At 43.9% G+C, this 18,970-nt stretch overlaps 1 protein-coding gene across 4 annotated transcripts in view; it reads right to left on the bottom strand.

Annotated features, from left to right (window-relative positions):
* ACAP2 (ArfGAP with coiled-coil, ankyrin repeat and PH domains 2) overlaps nucleotides 1-18,970 on the bottom strand; it is a 144,552-nt gene that overhangs the window by 67,089 nt on the left and 58,493 nt on the right. For all 4 annotated transcript variants that reach the window (XM_030575847.1, XM_030575844.1, XM_030575845.1 and 1 more), the window contains one exon: nucleotides 12,010-12,084. In XM_030575847.1, the coding sequence (XP_030431707.1) occupies nucleotides 12,010-12,084 (75 nt within the window). The remainder of the gene's footprint in view (nucleotides 1-12,009; nucleotides 12,085-18,970) is intronic.

The raw sequence follows: 18,970 nt of genomic DNA, 5'->3' as shown, positions 1-18,970 counted from the left end.
CTTACATTTCACAGCAACAACATGCCCAGCACTGTATATTTGTGTTTTGTAAAGAATCCCCCGTCCCACAACCCTCTCGCTTATTATCCCTCTGCTTTGATTACATCTGAATTTTAGTGCCTGTTCTGAATTTCACATCTGATATTTTATTATAGGGTGAGATTTTCAAAGATGTCTAAGGGATATGAACACTATTCCCAATTAAATGAATAGCAAATAAATATCCAAACACACTAGATGGTTGTGAAATTCATATCCCAAATTGCCCTTTGGAATCAAGATGAACTCTCAATTACGTATCAGAGATTATTCAATAAATGTCTGAGAGGGAAAACAATGAGCAAAGGAGGACAACACCTGGCTAACAAGTCTGACAGGACTTTTCAACCTTGCCGAAAACACAAAAGAGAATGGAAACTGAACATCCAGAACACAAAATAAATACTTCACAGGGTCCACCGAACAAAAACATGGGCACGGCTGTCAAAGATACAGCCAACGGATTTTGGAATAATGAGCACATATTCCAAAATTTATGCAGTGACAAAATGCATCTTCATTTGAAAGGGAACACAATGACCCAACCACTCCTTCAAAGTTTTAGCTCCTCTTCTGACCATTAGCCCTTCAGTCTTCCTTCTTTAATATGAGGTAGCTGCTCTTCTTCCAGGAGTTAGTCACCTGTAGACCTGCAGCATCGTTGTGCAGATGTTGATTGACTTTTTGGAAAAGGAAAAAGATAGCTGAGTGTCATCAAACTTTTATTGGCCTCACCACTCTCTAAATGGTCTTGCATGGATAGTGAAGAGGGAGACTACGATAGGTCCTTAGGTGAGGGTTAGGGAAAGGAAGAAAAGCAGTTGTCCATTCTCTCCGCATTCGGTTAAAGAGAAACGATTGAAGCCATTGTATTGCTACACCACCTTCTCCTGACACATCATCTAAACAGGGCAGCTGTGTCAAAAGTCAGAGGAGAGGTTAGAACCATGAGATGCAGCCTCCATCCACTGCCATAAGAAGGCTGTCTTAATGCCATTAGTGCTGGTTGTATGCCTGGTGTGGCCAAACCGCAGCTCACGAGCCACATGGAGCACTTTTACAGTTAAAGAGTGGCTCATGGAGCTCCCTGCACTCCCCCCCATTCTCCACCTACCAGACTGAGGGAGGGAGCTTGGGGCTTCCGCCCTGGGCAGGGTAGTGGAGCTAGGGGCTTCTTCCCTGCAAGGAGCAGGGAATGCCGTGGCTTGGGTGAAAGCCTGAAGTCGCAGCAGGCGCCATCCCACAGGGATGAGGTCCCAAGCCCCAGTAGGCACCGTGCCGCAGGGCAGGTTGCATGTGTCTTGAGTCTCTTGAACTTCTGAAGATTATTGTATGTGGCTCAGAGGATCAGTAAGTTTGCCCACCCCACTGCATGCTGTGTCCTTGTCTGGGGCCTGATTGCAAAGCATCCAGCATGGCTGCAGAGACCATACAAAGCTGGAGTTTGGCTGTCACTATTTTCTCAGTGATTTTACTGAAGAATGTCATGCTAGAGACAGGGCAATAGAAGGACTGTCTCCATCTGATGTTGGCTTTTTTCAGGACTGAGTCAGCTATTACATTCTTCAGGGAGGCTGACAGATTCACTTCTATGAAGGAGTGCTGATCTATAAGTAGTATGCATAGTCATTGTTGCTGGTTTTCATATTCCTAGAGGTGCACAGACCTGTTCCTTGGATGGACAGTTCAAATCTTCCCAGGAAATTCTAGATGTTCATTGCACATAATGGGCTGAAGTCTGCTAGGGATTTACATGCGCACAGAGTGACATCATATACATATATACACTGTGAAATCTTAAACCATGGCCCAAAGGACAAGGAATACTTATTTAGTGCTTGGCTACATGGGCAAACTCAGGAAACAAACTGAATTCACTTTCAAAAGTAGTTTAAACTGCATAAAACCACTGTGTGGTCATGCTTATTCAGAATTAAAGTGACATGAATTTAGCATTATCTTAATTCACATTGTAAACAAAGTGAAAAAAACTGAGGGCTTTTCTACTAGAACATTTAGTTCATGGCAAGCTGGGATCTGAATTTACCCTACACAGTAGGGCTGTGTAGACAAGCCCTAAGTTTAACCAGCCCTTCATCACATTGAGGGGCAGTTCATTGCTGAGAGTGAGAATGACAAACTTGCACAGAGACTTCAGGGAGAGCAAGGTGGTCAGACCATACTAATTTTTAGCAGTAGCTAAATTAATGGGGGACCTCCATTTAACTCTCTGATTTGAGGTTTGCTCCATAGGGGCTCATCTACCAACACTTTCTGTATTGCTTTTAACAGTATCATATGAGAGTGTGGTTACAGCAGTACAGCCTCCTAGTATGGAGACATTTATACCGGTATAAAGATGCTTGTTGAAGCATAGCTTATTCATGGAAATGCGGGAAAATAAGCTATCCTTCTATAAGGCATCTTTATACTGGTACACCTGTGGCCACACTAGGGGTTGTACTGATTTAGCTATTTTAGTGCTGAGGGAGGGGGGAGAAAATCTCACCCTTAACTGAAATAGTTGAATGGACACAAATTGTGTTGCGACCAGGCCTAGGGTAGAAGGAAAAAAGGAGGCAGCAAAGACAGCATAATTTCATCCCACTGACGAGCCTCATACCATACTAATGTGATTCTAAAAGGACCCCAGAGGGAACATTCTTCCAATCGCAGGGGCAGAACAAAGTGTGAGGACCTAACAGAAGATTAGCCAAGCAGGGCAATGGGATGGTTACAACTGTTGACATAGTCCTTTTATGAATGGATGCGGGCAATGAAGACAACAGGTGCCTGGGCACAGGACAGTATATTATTAAATAAAACGGCCAAAGAGCTTACACACAGAATATTCTCAGCTATTCCCAATTTATTTTAATAGGTAACTATAACAATCAGAATATTGGCTAATAATTCAGAATCTGATAATAGGCACTCACTATAAAAGTAAAAACTGTTTGAATTTTAGCAGTGATCAGCTATTGTTTGGGCTTATATATTAAAAACATAAAACCAAAGCAGTTTATAACCCAATGCTCATAAAACCCAGAATTCAGACATGCATACTTTTCTTTATTCCTCAACACTTCATAACCCTTAATACTTTGACACCTGGTCTCAAATTCAGAAGCTGCTAAATATTACAAAAATTTGATATAAAAATGCATACTCAGTATAAATATTACAGTACCATTTCAGTATAACTTAAGGATGCGTACATTACATACAAACATTTTAAAATAGAAGTGTTTTACAAAGTATTTTCAGGGTTTCTTTTTCCACACACTGTCCCCTTTTCAAAAGAGCTAAAATTTGCTGAGTTAATTACATTTTGTAAGAAAAATGTTTAGTTAATAAATGTTTTCATTTCTCTCAAACTTACCAACTCCCAAACATAATGAAACCTGCTGAAGATTTGCATCTTACTGTCCTTAAATGATTTCTGTGATTTCTTGTCTGAAGAAAAAAGGTATCTTTCCTGGATTCTTTCTACCCAACCAAGAGTCCCATGCAGTCATCACATTCCCCTATAGATTCGCAAAATTGTTTCTGACATAGCAATTGTCTTGTAAAAAGAAACGTGAGCCATTAGTTTCTTTCTTTGTAGCCTTGCGTGAATGTAAACGATCCAAGTGCTCTCTCATTATGCAGCTCCTGCTTCAATTCAAGTTGACTGAAACCATGACTTTCTCTTAAGGTATGGACAAAATTGCTGATCTTAGCTCAACTGACTTGCAACCTTACATGGTACATTAAGGCTTGAAAGAAGGTACAGTTTCATACTTCCCTAAATACATGCAGCACACAACTGACTACGTATTTTTAATGTTTGTACTTCACATCAGGTCATTTACATATGAGTCAAAACTCAAACTGCAAGAGAGACAAAACCCATTAAAGGCCTCCAACTGCTCTATCCATGGTATTTCAGAGGTGGAGTTTTGGAGTGTGTTGGGTGGTGGTGGTGGTTGTGGTGAGATGAATTTTCTATAACAGCAACAGAATAGTTGTTGAAAAAAACCTGGCAAGCAGTATTTTCTTTAGCGTCTTTGTATTTCGTAATATAAACAAGAGGGGCAAAGCAGTCATATTACTGTAAGGTATTTTTATCCTGGCATATGGAAAAAAGTTTCATGAATCACAAAAATAATCAGAGGGGAAAAAATATTTCCAGCTCTTTCCAGAGAACTCTATAGGAAATATACCCAGTCATTTCACATGATTTAGAATTTTATATTCCTTAAGCATAAACATATTTGCTAAAGATTGATAACTTACTTGCAAAAAATTTTTATTTAAAAAGAAAGTATGTTTCAGCTAGCCAGCACAGAAAAACTGAAGTGCTACAACAGATTTCTAATTCAAAACTATATTTTCTATTTTGGTATTCATTCATTTCTCAAGATTTGCCAGTTACTGGGGAAGGGGCATGTAGAAGAAGTGAGGCAGACAAACAATTGAAAAGTATAGTATGCTTGTCTACTTTTCCATATCTTCGAAAGACACGAACCCCTTTAGTAAAGTTACCCCAAGGCAACTTTCACACGTGCAACCAACAGTAATTTAGTAAGTCATATGCACAGTTGCTGACTCCATTGGTGCTCTGGGATCAGGCACCCACAGAAAAAAAATGTTGAGTGCTCAACATCACCAGCATCAGTTGTTCGGCAGCTGGGAGCAGCACTTGAGGGAGTGCAGAGAAAAACGAGCAGCAGGGGTTTCGGGGGAGGGTTTGGAGCAGAGGTGGGGAGAGGAGGAGCGAGAAGGGGTGGAGTGATGGCAGAGCTGAGGTTGGAAGAGGCTGCGCAAGGGCAAGTCTCAGTGGAAGGGGCAGAGCACCCCAGGGAAAAATAAAAAAGTCAGCGCCTATGCAACATCCCAGTACCTCTTTCTAAACTTAACAGTGTTACATAATAGCCATAATTTCTCAAAAATTCTTGAAAAACATCACCAATATTTTAGACATACTGGATTTGTTTCAAAATTTGCTATGGGACATGTATTTTTTCTACTTTTATGATAAGAATTTGCTTGCGGCTATTGCATATAATCTTATTCTTCAGCAACTGCAGTTCTAGATCCTTCCAATAGCCAAAATTAGTGACTGGTTATAAGATCTTCATTCAAGTCTATAGAAGGGATGGTTAAACTCATTTTGCTGGATTCTGAAGGCACTCAATGTTCAAACGTTGGTTTGTATTTTGCTTAAGTGAAACTGTGAAAAAAGGAGCAGAGAAAAAAATCCAATAAAAAATAGGGTGGAAAATGGGGCAGGTTGAATGAACATTAAATACAGAAAGTGTGACAAAAGCAGAGATGAAGGAAGAGAAAATCTTAACGAAAAATACAGCATACCCAGTATTTAAGATATCCATTGTGCAAACCCAGCTTTTGAGAGGGGAAACTTCTATTCTCCCTCACACAGTGCCAGCATCACAGTAAGATATCTTTGGTTTTGAAACTGAATCACCATCAGAAAAAACCCCAACAAACTTGAGATATTTTAGCAAAACCCAAAATAGTTTCAGAAGTTAGCAGAAGCTGGGACAACACAAGATCATCTCATCCCTATTTTAGTGCCAGGAAGTAACTCTTATTTTTCCAACAGTAGTTCTGTTTTAGATGGTTGAGAGGGATCATTTTCCCTTTAGAAGCAAAGGGCCAAAATGTGCACGTCAACAGTAGTGAAGGAATCCACTCCTGATTCATAGACATGGCAGCATCTGGCTCCTCATCTTGGCTGGAGGAGACTGCTATGATACTTTTCTCATCCATCCCCCCTCACTCCATCTCCCTCCTGAGCATTATTCTAGGCGTTTACTTTTTACATGAAAGAATAGTGTTTGAACACAATGAAAAACACTTTGAATCCAGTAAAAACATATGTTACCATATTATTGCTGTGTTGACAGCATCATACAAACTATGTTACAAAACGAAAAGTTATTATGGCCTTGAGAGAAAGGGATTAACTTAGTGAGTCCAAAGTTACTTAATAACTCAACAAGTTGCTGCTGCTGCAACACCTGGCTGCATCAGACTTCTACGAAAACAAGAGCTCTGGCAGTCTCGCATTAGACTGACAATACTATTCACTGAAGGCTGCCTATTCCCTTTTGACAGCTAAAATACTTGTTTTTCCATCTGTACATTTCTAGCAAATAGCGTCCTAGAACATACCTGATATAGCCAATCACCATGTACCCAAGCATATATGAGAGAAGTTCATTTACTGTATTTTTAAACGTATGGATTGCTTCCAGCATCCTTGTCAGGTTCATGCATATACTGCAGACATAAATTAAACCATAACAAATGGAGATCTTACCTAAAGAAAAATCAGACTACCCAGCACATCTAACCCAGCCCCATCACTTTTACATCAACCTCTCAGGAAAAGCCAAAATTAAAAAATACACATTTCAACAAGAACAAACCAAGTCTTTGTCGAACCAGTTGAGAAATGAGTTATGATTATTATATACACAAACAGTCCTGTCCCTGAAGAGCTTGCCATCTACACAAAAAACGGTAACTGACCTTCTGTAACTGTTTTCTTTGAGATATGTGCTCTTGTCCAGTCCACGTTAGATGTGTGCACACCATGTGCACTACTGTCAGAGATTTTTCCCTCAGTGACAGAGGGGTAAGAGGGTGGGTTGGGGAGTGGACATGAGCAATACATATCTAAGAACAGTTAGTAACCATTTTTATTTCGAGTGCTTGCTCATGTCCATTCCACATTAGGCGACTCACAAGCAGTACCTAAGAAAGTGGGCTCTGAGTTCATGGACATGCATAGTTCAACACTGCTCTCCCAAACCTGGCGTCATCTCGAGCCTGCTGGGTGATGGCGCAGCGGGATGAGAAAGTATGCACTGACGACCAGATTGCTGCAGACATCTTGTATTGGAACGTGGTCCAGAAAGACTGCTGAAGAGGCCTCAGCTCTTGTGAAATGAGTAGTCAAGACGGCAGGCAGTGGAACATTCACCTGCTCAGGTGGATGGGCCACAACCTTGGATATCAGGTCCAACATTGTCTGAAATTGAGGCTCTGTCCTGATCAAGTCCAACACTGCCCCAATGAACACTATTCTCTGTACTGGAATGACTTTTCTTCCTTTATCAACAGGCTCCGTACTCGGAAGGTGGCTTGGCCCAGGCAGAGGCTGTTCTTTACTTGGCCTTTGATGAGCCAGTCTGAGAAAGACCACTACCACTGCCACACATTTCGTAAAAACCCACGGGCCATGGACATGCCAAAAGAGAAAGCAGTGAATTGATAGTGGAGTATGGTTTACTATAACCCTGAGGAATGTTCTGTGGCCACAGAAGATGGAAATGTAAAAGCAAGCATCCTTCAAGTCAAGGGCTGTGTACCAGTCCCCTGGATCCAAGGATGGGATGATGGAGGCTAGGGAGACAATGTGGAACATCAGTTTCTTGAGATAATTGACTTGAGGTGACACAGGTTCAGGATGGGAGCAAGGATCCCTTTGCTCTTTGGGATTAAGACATTTTGGGAGTAAAACCCTTTCCCGCACAATTTTTGAGGTACCTCTTCCACAGTCCTCACCAGTAAGACTAGGAGTTGTTTGTGATAAGGGTCCCTGAAGAGGAACAGGGACGGGCAGTGGAAGGGAGAGGTGGATGAAAACCAAAGGGTATAACCACCCACCACTGTATTTAGCACCCAGTGGTCTGATGTGATGTGGGACCACACCAAGCTGAAGTGGGAAAGTTGGTCCAAAAACAAAAAGGAGGCAGGATCCAAAGCAGGAACTGGCATAGTGCCCTCGGGTTCACCTCCAAAAGGCCTGCTTGGGCCTGGCCAAAGTACCTATGCGACCCCTGCACAGGAGGCGGAGGTAGATGGAAGCAGTTGATGGTGCTTGTAACCACTGCTGCTTCTTTTGAGCAAGTCATGTCTTGGTGGCAGAGCCCAAAAAATGGGCTGGCTACTGAGGCCTGAAGTGTTTCCTCGAAGGGGCTGGAGCACAGAAGCCCAGGGACCTGAGGGTAGCCCTTGAGTCCTTCAGGCCTTGGAGCTTTGTTTTTGGAGCAAACAGACACAATGAGCCTTCAAAAGGGAGGTCCTGAATCAACTGCTGGACCTCCTGAGGTAGCCCTAAAGACTCCAGCAAGAACACTGCCTCATAGCCACTGCAAAGGCCACTGGCCTGGCCACCGTGTCAGATGCATCCAGGGCTGCCTGGAGAGGCTCTGAACACCCTCTTTCCCTCTTTGAGGACAGAGGATTCCTCCCTTGAGTCCTGAGGCACGGAGTCTTTACATTTGGATGGAGTCCCACAAGTTGTAATTTTGCATCTCCCCGGCAGGGCTTCTTGGATCGAGATGCATAGCTGTAGTCCACCTGGCAAATAAATGTTTCTCCCAGACAGACTGAGTTTTTGTGTCCTTCTGCTTGGGGGTAGCACTTGCTTGGTCCTGTCTATTCCTCACATTGGCTGCCAATAAATTAGGGACCCAGGAGGTGGGTGAAAGTATAGGTACTTACATCCTTTGGCTAGAATGCAGTATTTCTTCTCTGCGCTCTTTGAAGTGGGAGAGAGAGAAGACGGGGTCTGCCACAGGGCTCTGACTGGACCCATTACAGCCTCATTAATGGATAGGGCCCTCTTATATGGCGCTGCTGCAGCCAGAACGTCAATGAAGTTGTGAGATGATTCCTTAAACTCCTCGAACTCCAGCCCCAGGATAGCTGCTATGCTCTTTAGAAGCTCCTGATATAAAGTCATCGTTCAGCAGAGATGAGAGGAGGGGGAAGAGGCCTGTACCAGGGGGTGGGGAGACTACTTCCTCTTCTTCAGCCTCAACTACCTCAATGGGGCCCATGTCCCGTGTCAGTACTGGGTTCAGTGCTGAATGGAGTGGTGCAGGAGCCCTCCTCCCAGAAGCAACCGAGTCGAACTGGTGAGGAGACAGACCTAGTACCAGAGAAAACCCTCTGTCCACCTGGCCAGGTACCAGCAAGGAGAACCTCACCAGGGTCCAGTGGCACATAAGATGGGTACCAGTGGCAGTTCTCAGGATGGGTGTAGGGCTCCACCTTGGACTCTGGTGAGGAGGAGTCCTGAGGTGACCACAGAGGAGCGGTAACCCTCACTTCCACCAATCAGTGCTGAGGGTCTGGCAACCAGTGCTGGACTGGGGATGACCTCATGGAAGAAAGGAGGGTAAGTTTGCCCCTGGAAGGTATCAAAAGGTCCTGGTGCCGGGAAGGAGCTCAGAGCACCATGCTCTCTCCTGCTCATGCTCATCAGAGCTGGTGGTTGTACCACTGGAGTTGGTGGTAACAGGAGTAACAAGTCCTTGGTTGCTGCAAAGGCCTCCGGGGTTGAAGGCACCATGATTCCACTGGTGCCACAATGACTTCTTGGCATCAGCAAGGGGCCCCACAGCAGATAACATTCTGGGGGGAGTCAATCGTGCCACCACCAGACCGGGGGCAGAGGGGAGGAGAAAGGGGTGGAGTGGTCCAGCATGGGTTGCACTCTACCACCTTCCCCTTGCTTGCCTTTCTTTGGCACCAGCAAGCACTCTCTCTTTAATCGTTGCTTTTTGTGTTTCTTCCTCAGCTCCAGAGATGAAGAATGGTACCCGGATACGTGTGGTGCCGGAGGAGTGCTTTGTACCGAGGCCCAAGTAGCTTGGCTCCAAAGCCAGTCTAAGAGCAGCTTCTATTAGGATAGACCTCGATCTAGCTTCTTTGGTCTTTCTTCGTACAAGGCTTAAATTCCCAACAAATTTGACAGTGCTCTTGTACATGAGCCACTCCCAGACACTTCAGACAACTGGAATGTGCGTCGCTCACAGCCCCATAGGCATGCCACAGGAGAGGTTCTAACTATCTACACTAGTGTTATTTACAATATTCATGCTACAACTAGACTAAGATTAATATACTAGGATACAGAAGAAACCACTGAAAGACTCCTTGCTGAAGCAAGAGGGGTTGTTCCAGTAACCATCACAGATGGTAAGAAGGAACGGAGAGGGAGTGCAGTCTGTGGGGCCCCTTATACTAGTGCTTTAGCATGCAGCACCAGAGGGTGCTAGAGCCGGCCCAACGGATACCACTGAGAGAAAAATCTCCAGCAACGGTGCAAATGGCACGCACGCAACGTGAATGGCTATGAGCAAGTACTCAAAGAAGAATATTCAGACACACTGGAAGATCTAGATAAGGTGTCAAGTTAAAACTTGGAATTATATGTACAAACACACACACACACTTTTTATTGAAGGTTAGTCTTTGTGGGAATAAGTGAATCTTTAGGAGGGATGTGAAGACTGGTGGGAGGAGGGGAGTGCTTGGCTTGCCAACACTGAGGCTCGCATGCTTATGGGGCAGCATGGAAGATGGTAGGATGATGGGAATGAGAAAAAAAGAAATGGGACAGCAAGGGGCTGGCATTCTAGACCAAGTGACAGGGAAATGAGATGATATAAGAAACAAGATCTAGGCTTAGGCCAGCTGAGAGCTGTGAAGGCCCTGCGAGGCAAGAAGCTTAAACCTGGTACATAGGCAAGTGGAAGGATCTGAAGAGGAGAGAGACAAGGAAAGCAATTTTAGAAGCTGTTGTTCAAGGTAAGGGCTTTCCACCAAAAACAGTTTTCCTTCAAGCCCCAGAATTATGAATTTAGGCACTATCATCGTAGCACATGAGGTAATCTTGATGTGTGAGCTGAAGAGCATATGTTCTAAACCCTAGAGCCTTTTAGAGCAAAAACAACAGCATGAATGGCATCTGTAAATGCACTGGGAGTCTGTGTAAATGGTGTAACATTGAGAAAACAATTACAGATGACTTGATGAATTAAATTATTTTCATATAGTTTGCTAACCTAACTCAAGTGCAATAGTTGAACAGCAACAAGTAGTAAGATCCAATAAGTGTTTTTGAAGTTCTACCTGATCAGGTTTTCATAAGTACTGCATTTCTTTATAAAAGCTCCATAGTAACCACTCAGCTTTTAGAAATCATTTACCTGCAATGCAGCCTTATGCAGCATTTAAGGAAAAAAACAGAACAAGTAAGGACAATGGGCCTACAGCAATTATTATAGCTCATGGTAACAAGTCATGTAACTTACTCCTTCAGTGGTCAATTGATAGTATGTACCAAGAGGTCTTAATCTTGTGCCAGGTGCTGCTGTTCTCAAAGAGCCTATTACTTTCCAGCTATAGCTTTTCCCCAAATAGAACTTCCATCCTATTCCCAACTTCATTTTGCTGCTTATTAAATTCTAGTATTACAATAGCAAAATGAATATTGACCCAGATCTTTATAACTATCCATGCCACTGAAGATGTTTTGTTCCATTTGAAACGGCTGCAATTTTCCCAACATGCAATAGCACCAGTTAATACATATTCAAATTTTCCACTAACTAACTTTGTTAGCTTTTAGCTTTCACATTCATATACCTTTTAATAAGAAATACAAGCCAACCTTCCCCATAGATTTTCTTTAACTGTTTGTCTACAAGATGGCAGATACTCTCAACTTCAAAACACTATCATATTTGGCCCCAATTCAGGAAGAAAGTAAACAGAACATACATCTACAAGGCCTATCGAGAATGTCCTTTCTGTAGCTATATACTAAACAACAATTACAGCAAACAAAAAGTTAACTTTATGGCAATGAAGACTCCAAGGTACCATATTCAGAGCCAGATTTCTCAGCATTTGAATATACTCATTCAGTAGAACAATGAAATTGGTATTTTAGCTAGCGCACAGAAATATTGTGACCTTGTTTGGTAACACAATCCAATGTCTGCAAACCACCTCTCCATTTAATTAACTGTAATTCTATTTCACTGCACTGCAAGGATACTTTCTGGCAGTTCTAATGCAGTGATGCTCTTTTGCTGAGACATACCAAGCAGATGTATAAAATGTGCGTAGTTTCTCTCTATTTTACATTCTTTTAAGTACCTTTTGTTGAATAGTTGAGTGCTTTTGCTCCATCTCTCTCCTCTCCTTTGCAGCATCTACACCCAACCGATCCAGCTGTAAAAAGAAAAATAAATTTGGCTCTTTAGACTTTGTAATGCATATTAGAAAAAATACATGATGTCTAGACATTGCATGACTTGTCTTATACACAGGAAAGTCACTTCCTTGATCATATAGCTTTACCTTTACTATCAACTAAAGTCCCATTCAAAACATTTTACTACCATTCTGAATTAACAGGACAAGTTTTCCTGATACAAAACCTCTTTGATAGGTGTACATTTCCTTTAGGGTCTAAGAAAAACGTTTCCAAGAATAGTATGGTGCCAGGGATATGCGACTGGTACACTGCATTGATGACATGTTCAGCCTCTGAAGAAAGGAATGACTCATGCTTTAGCTGCTCTTGCTGGCTGACTGGTCCGTTCAGCAGCAGTAGCATTAGCAGAGAATGCCAGACGGAAGGGGAGGTTGGTGACTTTCCCCTCTAAAAAGATGACAGCCCCACCTAGGCTTTTTTAAAATCAAGAGCTCCCACGTGCTCCCTGAAACAGCATTAAATGGGGCAAGGTTCTATTGCTATTCAGCTTGTTTGCCGCTTCCAAGATGTTGTAAAAATAGTGATTATTGCAGAAAATGTGGACACAGGAGATATTTCTAAAAAAAATAAACATTCAAATGTCTTGAGAACATTCAAATATCACTGCGTAAAACCTGTCTTGTAATAAAATATCAGTAAAACTATGATAATAGCTTGATTGACGTCAGTGCTTTTACCCAGAATTACTTGTGAGAGAATATATGAATCTATGAATGGTTAAAAAGTCTGATGAGGTGGAGATGGAAGCTCGTTGACAGATCCTTTGGTATGATACAGTGTGTGGTATAATATTTTGTATACTCTTGTAGACTGACTTTTTCAACATCCTATAAAAATTAAGTACAGTAATTTGGTCCTTTTACCCCAAACCAAAATATTATACTTCCCTCAGCCCCAATCATTGTTACAAGATCACTGAACATTAATGCAAATAAAGAAGTTACGGTTTGAGGACTAAGAGTTGGCACTAAACAGAGTGATGACCAGCAATTTTGCACGTGACATAGCCTTTGCCCTACCTCAGCAAAGCTGTATGTATCAGAGCGCAATTGCATTTCTCCACCACAAGTCAGTCATGGAGAAGGGCACAGTACCTAACCAACAGAATCTCTAGCAGAGCAAGTCAGTGCATAAACTAACAACTGTGGGTAAGGATATCTACCCTGCCCAGCTCCTTTCTACCATTACCGCAATGCAAAAGGAATGACGACTGGCCACATCTCGGTCTGAGAAGAGAGGCTCTGCAGTTGGCTCCTATGCCCCCAGCGGGTGTCCACAGCATGCTTTATTCCAGCTATCCTTGGGGTTCCATTACTACCTGGCCATGTTTAGAACAGGCCTTTGGCTGCTCTAAACGTCATAGGGCCAGGGCTGGCACAAAACTGGCCTCAGAATCTGGATGCCGCACCTGGCTTCTTGGCAGTACTCCCCCCCCCCACCACTGCACATGGTGGAAGATGCTGCAGTACTAAATCCAGGTATCATTCTAAATGTCTTGCTCTGCTAGACATGAGTGTCTCATTGGATTGTATGTGCTATCGTCATATGCGAAGTGTGAAGTTTGGCTATGTGTGTGTGTGATGATGTGGGGGGGGTTTCTTGGGGTTTTCTGTCTTTTCCAGGGTTTGCATGCACAGGGGGTGGGACTCAATGTCCCTGGGTGTTTCTGGTTTAACGAGGTGAAGGGAGAGGGAGTTTGTTGTTACAGAGGACCGGAGAGGGCCTCGGGACCCCAGCCCAGGAGACAACCGGTTCTGGCCAGTGGGAGGACAATGGGCTGCAAAGAGAGGACCCCGTGACCTGACCAGCTGGTTCCACCCAGAGGAGAGCTGCGAGGAGAGGGGACTCAGGCCTTCCTGTTTACGATACGTGGAGAGAAGACAATGGACAGAGGCAGGGCTTGAGGCCGGGGATATCAGAGGCCCAGCTGGGAAGCAGGGAGGCTGGGGGCTGGCGAGGGGAAGCAGGCAGAGCCCACCTGGTGCAGGGAGACTGGGATGTGCTGTTATTGTGAGAGGCCAGGCCTGAGGCCCTGAGAGTTTCCTGTGCTGTGTTCAACTCTCAATAAACCCTCCTGTTTTATGCTGGCTGAGAATCACTCCGGTCTAGAGAACAGGGTTGCATCAGCCCCTTCGGGGTGAAGAGGCCCAGGGAGTCCAGAGCGCATGGACTCCCGGAGCGGGCCCATGGCAGAGACAGACGTGCTAAGGCTCAGAGAGGTGCGGCTCCAGGAGATGGAGGGGCCTGACTCAGAGAGAGTGGACCCCCAAGAAGGGCTGTCTCACTAAAAGGGGCACCCCCCACGGACCGCACAGGGCCAAGAGTGGGCACAATCTGGCAGTCCGTGACAGTGTGTTACTGAAACACGTTCTGAGGCTGAACACACCCACAAGCAGCCTTTCAGGTCCAACAGTTAAAAGGCCAAACAATGTTAATGGCTTATTGAGGAAGTGCACACAAGCACAAGGACTACCCCAGGAACCGTGTACAATAGAAGAAAGATGTGGAGAAATTGGAGAGGGTCCAGAGAAGAGCAACAAGAATGATTAAAGGTCTTGAGAACATGACCTATGAAGGAAGGCTGAAAGAAATGGGTTTATTTAGTTTGGAAAAGGGAAGACTGAGAGGGGACATGATAGCACTTTTCAGGTATCTAAAAGGGTGTCATCAGGAGGAGGGAGAAAATTTGTTCACCTTAGCCTCTAATGATAGAACAAGAAGCAATGGGCTTAAACTGCAGCAAGGGAGATTTAGGTTGGACATTAGGAAAAAGTTCCTAACTGTCAGGGTAGTTAAATACTGGAATAAATTACCTAGGGAGGTTGTGGAATCTCCATCTCTGGAAATATTTAAGAGTGGGTTAGATAAATGTCTATCAGGGATGGTCTAGACAGTATTTGGTCCTGCCATGAGGGCAGGGGACTGGACTCGATGACCTCTCAAGGTCCCTTCCAGTCCTAGAGTCTATGAATCTATGAAGCGCCTCAGAGATAGCACTACACAATGGGAACCGTCTGACCCAGGGCACAGCAAAAGAGCTTTCCAGCGAATGGGAAGAAGATATAAAATGGGGAGAAATTACATCATGATGGTACCTCACTCTCCCTACACCACCACCTGAAGAATAAAGACTGAATGGGGGGGGGGGGGAAGCAATAGTCCCAGGCTAAGGGATTGCTAGCCTGTGTATGAAAACCTGGGAAACCCAAGCTGAAAAGCCAAGGCAGCTTGTGCATTAAGAATCTGCCAGTCTCTATCACTCGGAGTGAGAATTTGCTAATTCACATCCTACCTATCTAGTATGTTAAGTTCAGTTTGCGGTTTTGTTTATTTATTAGGCAATCTGCTTTTATCTCTTTGCTATCACTTATAATCACTTAAATCGATCCTTTTGTAGTTAAAATTATTTTACGTTTTAATCCAAATCAGTGTGCGTTTGACTAAGGTGCCTGGTGAAAATCTCAGCTTGGAAAGGAAAGAGAGTGGTGGACCAGGTGTTAAACCCATATACTGGCCAGATTTGACCATGGCAGGACATACTGCTCTGGGGTCCTAAGCTGGGAGCTGGTGGTTACAGAGCCTGCATGTAACTGCAGCTGGGTGTGCCCCTACCTGTGTGAATGCTGGTGAAAGTGCAAGTTTGGAGGGCTTTGCAACTTGTCACAACAGCACAGTGTGAGGGGGAGTCCAGGCTGCTGGATCAGAGGGCTCAGTGGTACCCCTGTCCAGATGGTATTCTAGGGGGAACCAATCACTGGCGACTAAGGGGGGATATGATAGAGGGCAATAAAATCATGAGTGGTATAGAAAGTAAATAAGGAAGTGTTATTTACTCCTTTTCATAATACAAGAACAAGGGGCCACCAAATGAAATGAATAGGGAGCAGGTTTAAAACAAACACAAGAAAGTATTTTTTCACGCAATGCACTGTCAACCTCTGGAACTCCTTCCCAGAGGGTGTTATGAAAGCCAATACTATAATGGGGTTCAAAAGAGAGCTAGATAGATTCTTGGAAGATAGGTCCATCAATGGCTATTAGCCAGGATGGGCAGGAATGGTGTCCCTAGCCTCTGTTTGCCAGAAGTTGGGATTGGGTGACAGGGTACAGATCACTTGATGATAACCTGTCTGTTCATTCCCTTTGGGGCACCTGCCATTGGCCACTGTCAGAGAACAGGATACTGCACTTGATGGACCTTTGGTCTGACCTAGTATGGCCATTCTTATTTGTTCAAAAAAAGGATAAAATCATTTTCTAAGTTGATTTTTTGCAGCTGAATACTTTCACATCACTGCCTGAGCTTGCAAAGACCTTATGCTCAACTCAAGAGCATTTCTGTTTGGCTATAACATGACATCTGAAGAGAGCCGGCTCTAGGAATTTCGCTGCCCCAAGCATGACGGCACGCCGCAGGGGGCGCTCTGTCGCCCGCCGGTGCCACGGCCCCAGTGGACTTCCTGCAGGCGTGTCCGCGGGAGGTCTACCGGAGCCACGGGACCATCCGCAGCCACACCTGCAGCAGGTCCACCGGAGCCACCTGCCACCCTCCCAGCAACCGGCAGAGCGCTCCCTGTGGCGTGCCACCCTAAGCACGTGCTTGGCGCACTGTGGCCTGGAGCCGGCCCTGCATCTGAATACCATATCTGATCCATTTCAAAATTTCAGGGAGTGTTCAGGCCTCAAATGGTACAGCCCTATTGATTGGGGGGGCCGGGGGGGGGGGCGCGCAGAATTCAGAAAACCAAAAGCAGGGGCACAATGAGCCCCTGCCACCTGATTAGCAAAGTCACAGCTCTAAGCACCTCTGAAATCGTCTATAGCTCCAACTAGTAAATGACACCCATTCACATCTTCCAGCATAAATTCTATTGGGAGGATGAGCAGGGATAGTGTTAACATATTGAAACCCTGAATGACTTACATCCCGAGAGAGAGAAGAAATAGCTGCTCTCCCTGCTTGGAGCCATGGAACAGATGTCAGTTAGCAGAGGCAGCGAGAGGGATAGGAGACAGAAGGAGCCTTCATTCTTTCCTTCCTCCTAGCCTCCTGCCTGCTCCCTCCCCCTCCCCGGGAGTGGGGGGGCATGGGGTGGGGCTGTACTTTGAGGAAGGAAAAGATAGACAGACACAGACCCCTGACATGATAATGGAGATGCAGAGGAAATGGGAAGCAGACAGAGTCCCTGGCATACAAAGGAAAGGAGTAAGGGGGTAGGCATGGTGGGCACTCAGGAACGGAGGAAGAGGAATAGGGGATTCCCCCTCACCAGGAGTTCTGGGTATTAGGGGACCATGGTATGGGGCAGGAGGGAAGGGGCACACACAGCCAGTAGCATAGGGAAGAAAGGGGAACCCTGCTATGGGAGCTAGAGCAAATGAGCACACAGATTGCCTGGCACAGGGAAATTGGGAGACCCTGGCATGTGGCAGAAGAGGGAATGGAGGGCACATACTGTGCCCCAGGCAGCACATACTGGTTAAGGTCTCCGACTCAAAATCTGATCTAGTCTCTTCTGGATTGACATTTCCCATCCCTGCTTTCAGCTGAAGGGTGATGCTATAGCTGAAAGCTTGAAAAAAATCATGTCACACATTTGAATTACGAAAGGAATATGGTTTTCTCACTGAAAACCATTAACGCCATGCTTCTTCTGTAGAGATAGCTAAAATCAGCTGAACTTCAGAAGTCAACCTGTAAATAGTAGCCATATTGAAATACATCCACAACCAAATTGGTTACAAGCAACTGAAAATTCACTTATGAGCATGATCAGCAGGTATCTGCTGAAGTTTTCTGTAGAGTCTAATGAATCCCTGCCCATTCTGGAATGCTACAATATACCTTTTTTCTAACCTGTCAAATATAGGGGCTGCTATCAGTACAAATTATATAACAATTGTAACTCTCATGGAAACTAAACAAGCACACTCTTTGCAGCAAAAAAAGACGATCTTAACATAATAGACAGAAGAAAGTACAGATGAGGGAGAATAGAAATGCAACAGAGATTGTGGCAATATCCTAAAATTGTGCCATTTGCTAATCTATTGTAGGCATTCCGAGATTCATATTTTACAAAACAAGTTTTCTCCTTCCCCACCCCCTGTTTCCCCTTACCACCATTAACTTAAGCGATTTGGAAACATCAAAGCCTCACTGGGAAAATCTAAAGTTACTATGAAGGAAAGACATTTCTTCTATTTTTCTTTTAAAGAACAAGAAAATTATATGCAAAGACCTACATTATAACACTGAAGCTGCAGAATCAAAAATCAAAAAAAGAGTAAGAAAATGGAGGTTAAAAGGCACACAGATACCTTAAAAAGGTCACACACTTATCTGAACCTTTAACCTACTAAATAAATACATAAAGACAACCCTAATAAGAGATCAAGGAAAATATCTGTAGAAATATCTGTTCTTATAGTTTTTTCCCATATCACCACATCTGCACATTTGCAAACCCCTAGCGTAGATGTTTGAAATCATATGAAGCCACACTGCTGCAAATCACTTTTATACCAGTGCAATGCATCTACAGTAGTGATTTGCAAACACAAACATGCATGTACACATGGACACGCTCCAAACCACAAACCACCTATTGTAGTTAAGTTTAAAGTATGTGTGCCCTATGCACTTGGCAGCACTTTATGTATAGTCAATCTAAGTGTTTCCACTGTGTAATTGGTAGGACTGTCAAGCAATTAAAAAATTAATTGCAATTAATTGCACAATTGCACTGTTAAATAGAATACCATTTATTTAAATATTTGTGGATGTTTTCTACTTTTTCAAATATATTGATTTCAATTACAACAGAATACAAAAGTGTA

This window comes from Gopherus evgoodei, chromosome 9, assembly GCF_007399415.2.
Source record: "Gopherus evgoodei ecotype Sinaloan lineage chromosome 9, rGopEvg1_v1.p, whole genome shotgun sequence".
NCBI lineage: Eukaryota > Metazoa > Chordata > Testudines > Testudinidae > Gopherus > Gopherus evgoodei.
This window is presented reverse-complemented; position numbering and strand designations above follow the sequence as displayed.